The sequence below is a fragment of the Callorhinchus milii genome, unplaced genomic scaffold (genome assembly GCF_018977255.1).
Source record: "Callorhinchus milii isolate IMCB2004 unplaced genomic scaffold, IMCB_Cmil_1.0 Scaffold2, whole genome shotgun sequence".
NCBI classification, from domain to species: Eukaryota; Metazoa; Chordata; class Chondrichthyes; order Chimaeriformes; family Callorhinchidae; genus Callorhinchus; species Callorhinchus milii.
In genome coordinates this window covers 5,869,745-5,883,778 of record NW_024704743.1, presented here as the reverse complement: position 1 = coordinate 5,883,778, position 14,034 = coordinate 5,869,745, and the positions used below count along the sequence as shown (strand labels likewise).

General features: G+C 42.7%; 1 protein-coding gene across 3 annotated transcripts in view; it reads right to left on the bottom strand.

The window, feature by feature from the left end:
• Positions 1-14,034, bottom strand: part of LOC103183600 (amyloid beta (A4) precursor protein-binding, family B, member 1 interacting protein) — an 88,868-nt gene that overhangs the window by 15,342 nt on the left and 59,492 nt on the right. For all 3 annotated transcript variants that reach the window (XM_007901173.2, XM_007901172.2, XM_007901174.2), the window contains exons 8-10: positions 10,969-11,090; positions 6,170-6,241; positions 142-285 (exon numbers count right to left, since the gene is read on the bottom strand). In XM_007901173.2, the coding sequence (XP_007899364.1) occupies positions 142-285; positions 6,170-6,241; positions 10,969-11,090 (338 nt within the window). The remainder of the gene's footprint in view (positions 1-141; positions 286-6,169; positions 6,242-10,968; positions 11,091-14,034) is intronic.

Here is a 14,034-nt window from a genome sequence, read left to right as displayed (position 1 = left end):
TTGGATTAGATTTTGCCCGTGGGTGGACCTGACATAATTGTAACATAATTATAGCTGTAAATAAGGTCATTAAAATTACTTTGGTTCAAGTATCAATCATTGAAGTTCACTGTAAAGAAAAACCTCTTTGTGTTTCCTGACCTTAGTCTTGCCCTTGGGAACGTAATAAATTCCAGAAGCTCGCAGGAGGAAGTACCGACGTTTCCATGACTTCTTCCCATCTTCTTTCACAAACAGAGCACTTTCAAGATCTGGGACGATGATAGATGTGCCACAGAAACATTCCTGTGTGAACAGATGCATTCGTTTTATGTGGCAGGAGCAATAAATAGTCAAAACATTTGAGTTAAAGAAATGGAACCTTATCTGTGAGCTACAACCAGGCCAGACACTTAAGCTTTTCAGCAATCTTAGCAGCGTAGTTTATCAAAATGATATTATCGGGAGTTGGGATGCTTGAAATTTACAGTCCTCAGTGTGAGGTAGCTCTGCATTAATTATGTAAGTATGAACCCAGTTGTTAGTCAACCAGCGGATCTCTTTTCCGGGATAATAATTACACTGTGATTTTCAGCAGTATAGAAAATATCTATTCACAGTAAATCCTGTGAAATGCTCTTAAGATGTCCTCCCGATGTCAAAGGTACCAAATGCGAGGATAATTATGATATTTAGTTCTACATTTCTGTGCTATTAATTCTGGTAATCTGTGGACTTTTACAAACTGTTTGATAAACGGAATTATAGGTGAACTGTGTGACACCACAAAATAGGACACCAACATTACACTCTACTTTGTGTTATTTAAGGAAAATACAGCCCTGTCCAGATAAGTGGAATCGCTCTCTGTATTGTCTAGATAAGAGGTTCCCAAACTCTCTGGGCTCAAGACCTCCCATGACATTAGGCATCCTGACTGAAGACCCCTCTCCACACAATAGATCCATCAAACTGAGTACCTTACTTTAATCGCAAACAACGTTTTAAAAGAATTAAAGAAAAGAAATTTTAAAAATACAGATTTGCCACCCGATTTTTTGTCACAAATCACGGAGCACTCAGTGTAAATTTAGTGAATGTTTTCGTGGAATTGTCAGGAGAAATTCCGGGCACTGAAATTCAACTATACAATACAAAATGACAACACAAAATAACATTTGTATAGAATCTTTCACGTCGGGAGAACGTGAACTCTACCTCTTCTTACCTCCTAACGTTTCTAAGGTGTAAAACCAGGACGTGAAAGACCTCTTACCTGTGAGCGCAGGAAGTTGGGCTGTGTGCTAGGTGGGAGATTTGGGGGGTTGGGAGGGAGGTGATTGAAACCGCGGTCAAAGAGAGAGTTTTTTTTAGAAGGGTTTTGAAATCAAAGAGGAACAGGGTGGGGCAGAGATAGTTAGGGAGAGAGCTCCAGACAGCAGAGGCAAAGCAGCTGAAAGTCTCGCCCACCATCAATAGTGCTGATGGTGGGTGAACTGTGGACTTTTTTGAATTTCCAAGAAAATTAAGTAGATCACAAGAACGGTTTATTAGGCGAAGAAGGCCCTTAGACCTAATTCTTCCAGAATACCCCCCGCACCCCATCACAGCATCAAGCTGGTTTTTTTAAATGAATCCAGTGTCCTGGCCTTAATCACCCTTCCTAGGAATCTGTTCCAATCATTAATTACCGAATCTGGGTGAGGAGAAATTTCTTGGTGTCTGTCCTTAAATTGACCTTTGCAACCTTAAACTAGTGTCATCTACTGTCTTGGTGCATCCCAAAGTATTCTCGTTGATTATCTCATTCCCATTTAAAATCACACATACCTCTATAAGGTCCCCTCTGAGATGTCTCCTTTCAAGGCTGAAGAGCCCTACCTTGTTGCTCATTGCTCATTCTTCTAACACTGGGTTTGCACTGCCTACAGTTTTGACCATTGTGACCTTAAGGGGCTGCTCTGGCCTTAGAGGCCGTCTGAATTCTTCATCTGAACTGATCTTGTAATGTTATTATCTAATCTCTAGGACCTGGGGTGCCTCAAGGCTCGACTATGGAAACTCCCTCCTTGTAAGCCTCCCAAGCTCGTCCCTCCACAAGCTGCAGGTCATCCAGAACTCTGCAGCTCGTGTTCTCTCCCGTACCAGGCTCCGTGACCCCATCACCCCCACCCTCGCCCGACTCCACTGGCTCCCCATCCCTCAGAGGATAGAATTCAAAATCCTTATCCTCACTTTCAAGGACCTCCATGGGCTTATCCCCTCCTACCTCTCTGACCTGGTAACCCCCTATCAACCTGTCTGTTCCTTCTATTTAGCAGGCTCCGGCCTGCTCCATGTTTCCCGCCCGACCCGCCCCATCATAATCAGCCGGGCTTTCAGCCTCTCTGCCCCAATCCTTTGGAATTCCTCCATCCCACAGTCCATTTGCCTTGCCTCCTTCATGGCACCAAGATCCTCCTTTTCAACCATGCCTTCGGCCGCTCTCCTTACTTTCTGCCCTCCTTTATCCCAACCCTGCCCCCCCACCCTACGCTCAGGTCCTGATCCCCGACTGTTCAGTGCCTTGGGTCGTCCTAACCCTAACAAATGTAATTTTTGTTGTTGTTTATGCCTGTGGGTACCAGAGCTCTTTGTGGTACTCTGGGTGGGACCTTACCAGAGCACTATATAGCTTACGTATGACTCAACTGATTTGGCAATATGGCACAGCATCCTGTTTGCACCGCTGTCGTTAAGTTCGTAGCATCGTGCATTTATCTCTATTGGACTCTATTTTCGTCCACAAAATACACAGTTAATCCGCTTTACAGTATATTCTGTGAAGCTCTTTGAGAAGTTTCAATGACATGATAAGACACTGTATCAAATGGAAGGATTATTATTATTATATTGAACTCTATTTACCATACCAAGCCCTGCTTTTTGCATTTGATATAACGCTTTTCACTTTGTGAGGACATCTCAAAGCCCTTCACAGGATATACTATGAAGCGTAATGACCGTGCAGTGTCGTGATTTTGTAGGTCAATTTACACACAGCAATTTCCCATAAACAACCATGAAATGAATGACCAATTTTATTTGGGGGTGTGTTTGGTCAGGACACTTATTATGACTTGTCCCATGGGGTTTTTAACGTCTTCGTCACCTCCAACAACACAGCACACTCTCCAGCACTACGCTGGGGTGTGAGTTGAGACTACGAGTTAAAAAAGTCCCGATGTAGGACTTGAACCCACGACCTTCTTGACTTAGAACTGAGAATGCTCAAAACTGAGCCAGACTGATGCAGTTTCCTGGCTCCTCCAGTTCTATAATTCCCTCCCAACTTGGTGCCATCAACAAGTTTAACTTTATTGCCCTGGGTCTGTGAATCAGGGGGAATTTCTGCCGTGTAACGTTTCCCCCCTCAGAACCTTACTCTGTGATGTGACACAAAAGTCTGCCTTAAGCCCCTGAGTAAACATTGACAGCACTGTGTGAATGCAGGATGTGGTGAACAGGGTGGAACAGGGTGTATCGCTAATTCAGAGGTCAGTTCTATTTAATAGAAAAGGATGTGGGACATCGTGTTTAATTATTTCATTTCAACATGTTGCTGATGCTGATTTGAACTTGCAAGCTTTGGGTGAGGCGGGGTGGAAGGGAGGGGCGGCGTGGAATGGAGGGGAAGCTGGTTTAAATAAGTTTATTTCTAAACTTGAGTGGTCGCCGTGGTCGGGTCAGGGGTGGGACCTGGAAAGGTATAAAATTAGAATTTGCAGCATAGCTAACCCACGTCAACCTGACTCAGTCTATAGCGCTCTATTCTGAGTCAGAAAGTTGTGAGTTCAAGTCCACGGATTGGTGTTCGTCCTCTGTCAAGCGCTTTGGGATGCTCCATAAATGCAAGTTGTTGTTGTTGAACCTCCACAACCTGAGAGGGCTACCAGCTGAGCCAGGCTTAACCAAGCACCTGTCATTTGTGCCACCATTGACGTCAATGGTTCCAGCAGTGACTGCTGGTCGGTCCAGGCAGCCTGACACTCGGAGGGTTTCTAATGCAGGAAATGCTGGCGATAGTCATTGTAGCTTCATCTGACTTCCTGTTCGCTGTGTACATATGCAGGAGGGCAGCCAGTCAGTGCCAGAAGCCAAGTTGCTATTCCCTAATGTACAGAACAAAACAAATTAATTGCACCGCACAATGGGATATAACATGCAGTTTAAATTTAGCATTTGTTCCCCTTTTCCAATTTTTTTTACTGTGTCCAAATGATTTTTCTCCCCCTTGTGTCTTGTGGAGAAAGACAAGGGGAGGGGAGAATAGCCATTCCGACACAGTAAAATTTTTTAAAAAGGGAAAAAATTGCTAAAATTAAACTGCATGTTAGATCCCATTGTGCGGTGCAATTAATTTATTTTGTTCTGTACATTAAAGGGAACTTATTGAGTAGAATTGAGCCCAAAAAGTAGTCATAGCAATAATAATAATAATCTTTGCATTGCCTTTCACATTGAGAGGATGTCTTAAAGCGCTTCACAGAATTTACTGTGAAGTGTTGTGTGTCTGGGCTCCCTAGGGAGATGGTGGAAGCAGAAAGTGTTGATTCTTTCAAATTAGATTTTTAGGAAATAATATTGTGGCAATACAGCAAATCAGGACGTAATTCAGGACATAAACAGATGACTGCAACTGAAGGATGGTGGAAGGCAAACTGGATTGACCTTGATCTTTTTTTGTCCAGCATTTCCTATTTTCCTATGTATTTAGTAGGCAAGACTCTGGTTCACATGTCTGGGTTAGACAGCTCAGCTGGGCCACTTGTCTCTGGTTTCACTTTCATGTTTTGTTGTACACCAGCTGTTTGTGCACAATTACCAACATTATATATGGGCTGAAGATTTGACAACGGAATTGATTTCTCCTAAGGATGACCTTACATGCTTGTTAAAAAGCTGGTTTAATTATTGAGTGGTCCAACCTTTCGGAAAGCCACAGACTGACATTGGTGCTTTTCCAAAGAAAAATGGGGGTTCCTTTTGAAGTGGAAGCTATTCAGTCACGTGTGCTATCAATCACAGGGCACGGAGATACAAGCAAAGAGCAGAAACCTCATTTAAAAAGGAGGAAATCACTGCACCATGAAATCACCTTTACTACCACTTGTAAACAGAATTAACGACAGCGGTGCAGACTTGGCGTAAAGCACTAGAAAGGTGTAAAATGTCATTTGTTACAGGATTTCCTGTGGGGAATTAAACATTAGCTTCGCCGACCTGCAGAAATTACACTCGGACATGCCTACTTCTGGAGAGGTCTGCTTTCCAGGACAATGTGACACTTCGGGTTACAGGTGGGAGTTGCTATTTGGGACTCCTTTCCCATCAGACATTCCACTTTTAATCTTGCTTATTAATTCTTTCCTTTAACAGTAATGGTTTATACATTCTTGTCCTTTGACTTATAAATGGACAAGTGTTTGGCAGCATAGAACCAGTGACTATTCACTTGTTGCTAGTGCCGGGCTAGGACAGAGAAAAGCAGAGTTGATCCCAGCCTTGCTCTGCTCTCTCCATATTTGTCGGCTTCATCTCGTTTTTGGTCAGCCGGGTGTCTGACACACGCGAAAACCCATCGCCATCCTTAAGATGTTTCAAACCAGACTGAAAGTTCCACGTGGGCATGGAAATTTCCCTGTGGTTGGAATGGACTTGCACTCTCTCCCTGGAGGGATGCACTCTGCCTGTATAATTCCGGAAAGTTGGCGAGAGCAAAGGATTTGGGGTCCCCAGAGTGTGCGTTGGGGAAAGAGCTGGAATTTATCCAGCCAAAACTGCATAACTTGTTATTGAGATGTATGCTGCTGCCACAGCTTTCACTTTTAACAATCTTGGATCCTCAGTTATTTGTACGCAGATTTGGGACCTCAGATCTCACTGCTTAAGATGGCGTGAAGACATCAGAAGGTTCACACATGTGCGGGAACTTTGGACCAGTTTGATTTTGCAGTCTGAGGCACTGATGTGTTACTAATCAATTCATTCTGTCAAATGAAATAGGGGCTCACAGTAAAGTGAGTGCCTTTATACTTATATATAACATCTCAGCACTTTGAGGCGCTATCCTGTGTGAAGAGTGCTATAGAAACACATGTTAATGTAGTTATTGCTGTAAAGTTCTGGGACAATAATAGTCTTGACTCACCTCCAGTAAAGCCTCCTTCCTTTTCTCCTTCATGTCCTTCCCTTCGTCTTTCTTCTTTGCAATGAAGAAATTCTGGTCGCGAGAAAACAAAGCAAGGTTACATCTCTGCCGGTGTGGGTTGCAATATTGTGACCTGTGATAACCCATTAATAACCAATGTATTAAGTGTCCGCAGATCTAGATGCTGGGTTAAATTGCTGTCCTTTGCCATAATCTGTGTCCGATCTGTAAATTCTTCAAAAGTGGTCCGGTGGGAGGGAACGTGAGGTGAGGGATTGGGGTGGGGAACAGTTTTTTTTATTCACCAGACAGTGCTCTAAAAATAAATTATCACATATAAAAATAAATTATTATAAAAAATTATTACAACAACATTTATATAGGTCTTTCACTCCGTGCAGCGTCTTGCTCCCTCCCTCAATGTCTTCATATCACACCAGAAGATCTTCCTCTTTGGCTGTGCCTATGGCCATCTCTCCTCTCTCCCTGGCTCAGCCTCAAGCTTCGCCAATGTTGAACGCTCTAAGACACTACCCCACATGAAGGGCTTTATGGAAATGCAAGCTGTTGTAAAGATTGTAATGTGAACAGAGACCACGGGCTCTGCCAATGCTGCTCATAACACTTCGTTTCTCACTTTGGCAATTTCTAAAAAGACGCATTGAAAGCTGTTAATAAGTGAAGCAGAACTGTTGGTTCATTTTCTGACTATGGAACATTGCTGCGTGCAAATTGGCCTCTGCATTTGCCTTACAAAACACACAGTCACTTCACTTTACAGTAAATCCTGTGAAGCACTTTGAAACGTCCTCCCGATGTGAAAGGCGCTATACCAACTGCAAGGATTGTTGATGTTGGTGTTATAACCGCACAGTATGGACTCCACAACAACAACAACTTGCATTTATACAGCGTCTTGGAACGCTCAGACCTAATGAAAGATCAGCAAGTGCTGCAGGGGAGGACGGGTTAGACCGGAGCGTGGAATAGCAGGAGGACCGCTGGTGATGTTGAGAATTTCCTCTTAATGCTTTTTTGGAATTAGCAACAGTGAAAGGAACAAACAAATGCCACAAGCATTTGGCAGCTGGAGCAGACCAGCACACAGCACTGTGGGGTACCTCGGGTGGCTATGGGAGGCACATTTCCTGTCTGATACAAGCTCACCCACTAGAAATGGGAACTAGAGTGTCTGACTCAAGGACTCACTGCCATTCCAATGCAAGATGGAGGAAGCTCTGACGACCAGGGGTCTACATTTGTATCCACGGCTTGGAATCCACCTTGATTGATTTGCAGAGAGGTAAGCAGATGATGCTCAAGCTCCACACCTCCAACTGGCGGAACCATCGCTCAATGGCTAGGGACGTGTTTCCAAGCTGTGGACAGAAGGATGGTGGACAGGACAATCTTCTCACGCATTTCATGCTGTGCTGTGCTGCTCACTGTATGAGTCGGAGTACTGTCAGATTGTTAGCAGGACTTGGAAGGTCAGAGAAGTCACTGAGGGGAAGGATTCTTCCCACTCGGTTCTTGTTGACCTTGCAAGGCTGAAGCCCAAACTGCTAAAGTGGATTCAGTTGAATAAGCAGCATAGGCCTCTGCTTGCTAGCTGGCAATGGTAAGCTGGGAGGGTTTAGCTGGTTAAAGTCCAGCAGCACTCTACTACACACTCTGGGGTCTCCAAGCCTTTGATTGGGTAAGAAGGTCCCTCTGGGAGGATGGAGTACACGTCATAGCAGACAGATAGAAACCATACATAATATAATAATCCTTGCATTTGATCTAGCGCCTTATCACGTCGTTGAAATGTCTCAAAGTGATTCACAGAATATACTGCAAAGTGAATTGACTGTATATTTTGTGGGTGAAACATGGCAGCCATTTGCACACAGTAGTGTCCCGCAAAAGTCATGGATTGAATGACCAAATTATTTATCAGATTTTTTTTTACAGTTATAAAACTGCCTTGCCTCCTCTATGCAGACTGCCTGACTTTAGGATTGAGGGATAAATTGGAGGAGCAAACATTGTCACTAATACAAATGGGTCGAATGGCCTCCTATTAGGTCAATCATAGGTTTTCTATGGTTCTATAGGTCTACATTTCTTGTATTTTCCCCACAGAAAACATTACTGTGCACCTCAACACGCTACTGAAAAAGATGAATGGGATGTTGAAGGAAACCAGTCTCATGTTACAAACAGTTAGAAAAGCCAGGGCTTTAGTCATAGCAATTTCCCCAAATGAGCTTGTTTACTTTCCTCTCTGCTTCTCCCCTGCCCTCCAAACTCCCTGACCCCGTCCCCCGGCTCGGGTCCATAACACTGTCTGTCCAGCGCCTTGGGACGTCCACATGACATGAAAGGCACTATACAAATGTAATTTTGTTGTTGGTGGTGTTGTTAATATTAAATGTACTTAAAATATAAATGCCAATCCTTTGAAATGAGCTCCAGACCTTAACAGTGTTTGCTTGTGCCTTGGAACACTGTATCTGAACCAACTACTGTCCTCTGAGCGGTTGTATAAGGAAACATCAAAAACTGTTTTGACATAACTTAATATCCATCTTCCACATCCCCTCTTTAATGGGAGCGATTGTCCTTTCTCAGAGGCCTCCTTTACTATGCACTGCCTGTGAAGTTTATACTCAGCTTTACTTGACTTGGTGTCACAGTGAAACTAGGAACTCAGTTGTTGACAATTTCAGCCACGTCCTCTCTTCTTTCTATCTCGGAATGAAGTGTGATTTTCTCCAAAGCGGTCATTATGATTTACTAATGCTATCAATTGCAATCAGGTTACAGCACAGAGATATGATTTCACAAGTCGATGAACAAGCACCACATGAGCATCTGCTTTCACAAATGTGTTCACATAAGTGCTGACAGCAGAAGAATGGAAAGTGTAATTATTATTTAAACATAGCATCTGTAGAATTGGGAGTGGGATTGTGTGGGGTGGGGGTGGGGGGGTGGTGGTGATCAAAAATGCTGAGTTTAAATGAAGATTGAAGGCATCCATTCACACCAATGCATTAATAAAATCAATGACCTTCCATTTGTTCAAGTCCTAGTACTAACCAAGAGGCTGACGTGGGTTTATTTGCTCAATAAGCTATTGAGGAGATGCAGCCGGAATTCTTGCAGCTGAACAATCTGGAATTCATCTCAGTTCATAACGACACACAGGAAATAAATGGTTTTATATATGTCAGGCTGTTTCTGCACAAAAAGCATCTGCAGACATCGTAGTCCATTTACCAATAGCCAAACATTACTATTTGAGTGGAGTCCTGTAGCTCACTGGTTAGAGCTCTCGCCTCGCAAGCGAGAGACCTGGGTTCAATTCTTGGCAGCGTGAAATATTGGGCAAGTTTCCTTAATTCACATGCCTCTGTTTATCTCGCAGTAAGTAGGAACGCGGTTGTTAGTCGATTGGTGGATTGCTTTTCCAGGGTAATAATTCCTTCAAAAAAAATAATAATAATAAATTGGTCACTTCAATCTATGACTGTTTGTGGGACACTGCTGTGCGCAATTGGCTGCTGTGTTTTGCCCACAAATATAGAGTCAATTCACTTTACAGTGTACTTTTTTTGAAGTGCTTTGAGACGATTAGAAGATGTGACAAGGCGCTATATCAAATGCAAGGATTATTATTACTACATCAGTTTAACTGCGGTAATATTGATACCAGCACTGGTCCTCTCTGCTTTGGGCAGTGGTTTTATGCATTTTAACGTGCTTTTGATTTTATTAATTAAAAATCTATGCATTAATATAAGTGCCCATAACATCAAAATGCCTCAAAGGGTTTCACAGGCAATTACTAATAAAGTGTAGCAACTGTGCAATTGAATACAGCAGCCATTTTGCACAAAATAATAATGTCCCACAACCAGTCACAATGGGAATGAGCAATGTATCTGGAGGAGAAACTTCTTTTTCAATAGTGTAATTTAACATCCACCACAAGACCTCATATTAATGTCTCATCTGAAGAACAGTCTGTCTGTCAGTACACCCACAGTCCCCTTGCATTACACTGGAATGTCCCTGCAGACTATGAGCGTAAAGGTCCAATGGTGAGGTTGGAACCCATTACCTGACTCAGACTCTGACTGAGCGAGGATTGATACTAAAATATTAAGGCATATAGGTTTTGCCTTGAAAACTCCTTCAAAATCCTCCTTATTTATCGTCCTCCCAAACCACCGGGTTCCTTCATCCCTGACATCTCCTCCCTCCTCTCATTCCTCTGCCTCTGCACTGAACACCTGATTATATTGGGTGATTTCAACCTTCATCTAAACTCCCCTTGCCTCGTAAACACATACTCACCTATAAACTCCGAACCCCCATCACACCATTTCTAGCCGGACTCCACGATTTCAAGATCCTCACACTCATTTTCAAATCCCTTCATGCCCTGGCAGCTCCCTACCTCTCCAACCTGCTTACTACTCAACCCACAACCTGCTGCCTCCACTCGACTGGCTCCATTGAACCATTGGTGGCTGAGCTTTCAGCCACTATACCTCCAACACTTTTCCTCTGTCCCTCCATCTTGTCCCTTCTTTCCCCATCTTCAGATCGCGCCTGAAGACCTTCCTATTTGACCGTGCCTACAGTCACCCACCCTTCCCCCCCCAGCTCGGCAATGTGCTCCGCCACTGTCAAGTGCTCTGGGATGCTGCCCTGCGTGAGGTGCGTTATATAAATGCAAGTTGTTGTTGCTGTTGTGGCATTGATTAAACTTTTTATACTTTGACTCGTCCACCTTTTTTGCTCACCTGAGGATTTTTAAAGACTGCGTACTTCTCCTTCTGCTCGACAAACAGGAGCTTGTTTTCGCTGTCTCGCATCCAGAGGGAGAGCGTCTCCACCATGTTCTCATCATCTTCTAAAAATCTCTCTGGAAAACAAGTCAGAAAAACGTTTAGCACTTTTGTTTCCCATTTCAGGCAACATTCCCCTTTCCCACTCCTGGCTTCTCCAGCAGAGAAACCATCAGGTTCACAAGATTGTTCTTTGGCCCATCTGATCTAATGCTTCCAGAATACCTACACCACCATTGTCCTGTCACAGCATCAAGCTGCTTTTTAAATAAGACCATTATTCTGACATCAATCACCTATCATGGCAACCTGTTTCAGTCATTAATTACCCTCTGGGTAAATGAAAACTTCCTGATGTTTGTGTTACCCATGGATTACCACCAACTAGATACGGTAAGGTTCTTCAGCCTTGGAAAAAATGTCTCAGAGAAGACCTTATACAGATACATGAGATATTAAATGATGTTGAGAAAGTAACACCAGAACAATACTTTCACATTCATCAGTGAAGCAGGAGAGGAGGAGACAGTTTCAAGGCTGTGAAAGGGAATTAGAAGACAGACACCAGGAAGTATTTCTTTTGCACAAAGGGAAAATAATGGGTGGATCAGGTTGCCAGGAAGAGTTGTTGAGGCTGGAAGCTGGATTAATTCACAAAACAGCACAATACTGTGATGGGTATATGATAGCTGAATATTCTGGAAAGATGAGATCAAATGGGTCAACACAGGGCATTCTACATCTGAACCTCTCTTGTGTTTAGTGGTCTGAGTCCATACCATTCACTAAAATCGTGAATATTTCTCCCAGTTAGAAACATATGTAATTCTAAATTGCAGGGGTTAACCAAGATAGGATCCAAATTGTCTTCAATAGGACCGGGGTAAATTGGGGTCAAGAGTAAAACTATGCTGTTTATGGTTAGCTCAAATATGGTTAAATCTAACAACAACATTTATAATGGAGCCCTTCATACAGGATAGCATCTCAGAGCACAATTAAGTTGAGTGCATCATCTGGAACCTATCCCCAAGTTAAACAGGCACACATCAGAAATAATTCTTGCATTTTGATATAGCGCTTTTCACATCTTCTAGATGTCTCAAAGTGCTTCACAGAGTATACTGTAAAGTGAACTGACTGCATATTTATGGGCGAAACGCGGCAGCCAATTGCGCACAGCAGTGTCCTAAAAACAGTCGTGGATTGAGTTACCAAATTATTATTATTTTTATTTATTTATGTTATTTATTCTATTTATTCATCATCACTTTGTGTTTTAATCTGTACAATGGTGGAGTCTTATTTACTCGGATTACTTTGGAAGTGTTTGGTTTCGTGACTTGTAAAATCGCAGTGTGAGGTGGATGAGCTCCTGATAATGGAAGCAAACACACTAATCCCATCACGTGTTGTCACAGAGAACCTACTGCACTCACACAATGACCACTGAGTGACAGCACAACCCCAGAGAAATCAGCATTTCCTTATTATACAAAATGCAACCCTCTAACAGGAAAAATACAACATGAGGCAAACAAACAGGTTTGAAAATATGGTGCATACATTTTATATTGTAAATTATTCTCTCTTTTTTCATTTTCGTCCATGAAATGAATCAGTAAAGATATTTGAGAGACAAAGCAGTGCAGGATTCTATGCTTATTCCGTTTTACAAATACACAGTCACTACACTTCACAGAAATGTTATGAAACTCTTTGAAGTGTTCTTGACATTGTAAGCTTGCAATTGCGGTCGAACGTTTGCTTGACCATTTGATCTCCTGGACTTAATTTAACTCTGTGGTTACCAGGGAGCTTTTGTTCTGAAATAGATCTCAGAGTTGACTGTAGGCTGGATCCACAAACCTCTGTTTTCTTTCTGCCAGTATTGACTTCCCAAACCACGAAAAACAGAACTTTTCGAGCTGATAATTCCACAATCACAGCTTGTTTGAGATCGCCTCTGAAGAGTGACTACAAATATCTTCACATGCCGTATCAAATGCAAAGATTATTATTATTTTTTAAATATTGTTCGGGCCAGAAGGAAATCAGTGACCATGTTTGGTCCTGTACACGTTATGCAACCAAAGTGACAGTCAGGTTCATCTCGGGGTGGGTGTCTTTGTCAGTAGGATCTATGTGCAGACAGTAAGAAAGGCTTATTCTGTCCTGTGAAAGTGCTGAAATCTTACAACATGCAAAGATATATAATGAATTTTGACTACTCGAGGTGCTTTTCAAATGTGATGTCAAACAAGTCTGTGATTGTAGAATTATTAGAGGGAAAAAGTCTACATTTTCTTTTGTGCGGTTTGTAGAAAAATCAATACTGGCAGGAAGCAAAGAGAGACTCCCAGTTTATAGTCAGCTATAGTTCTCCTTCAAAACAAAAGTTCCCTGGTGACCGCAGAGGAAAGTATCAAGGCTCCCATTAACTCTAGAAGATCAAATCCAACTTAAGATCAAACAATCTTTCGACCATAATTGTAAGTTCAGAACCATTTAAGATCAAATTTCCTGCCCTTCTGTCCATACCACAATAACTCATTCATCAAACCACGATGTGAATAGGGTTGCCGTGATCCCACGCCAAGTCTTTAACCCACTGACTTTATACAAATGCTGGCGCATTACTCTTCAATTAACACCAGATGTTTTCAATGCTGTTTATAAATTAGTTGTAGTACAGAATGATGTCAACCAGCAACACCAATTTTATGTTTAAATAGCACCTTTCAAAAGGCATCGCAGAGCCGACTGGGAGCCTGAGCTTTGGTGGTTGGAGGAGTGAAGAAGGTTGGGGATGGGGGTGAAGATGACCAAAAGTGCAGTTTAAAAAAAAAGATCTTCAGTTGGGTTTTAAAGGGGGTGAGAGGGATGGAAGGGGCAAGGCAGAGGGATTCTGAGTTCCACACAGCAGGGGCAGAATGGCTGAAAGAGATGGATGAAGGACGTGAGACAGGAGAGTGTTTACTGAGCAGAGGTTGTGGAGTTACAAGAGATCACAGAGTGCCA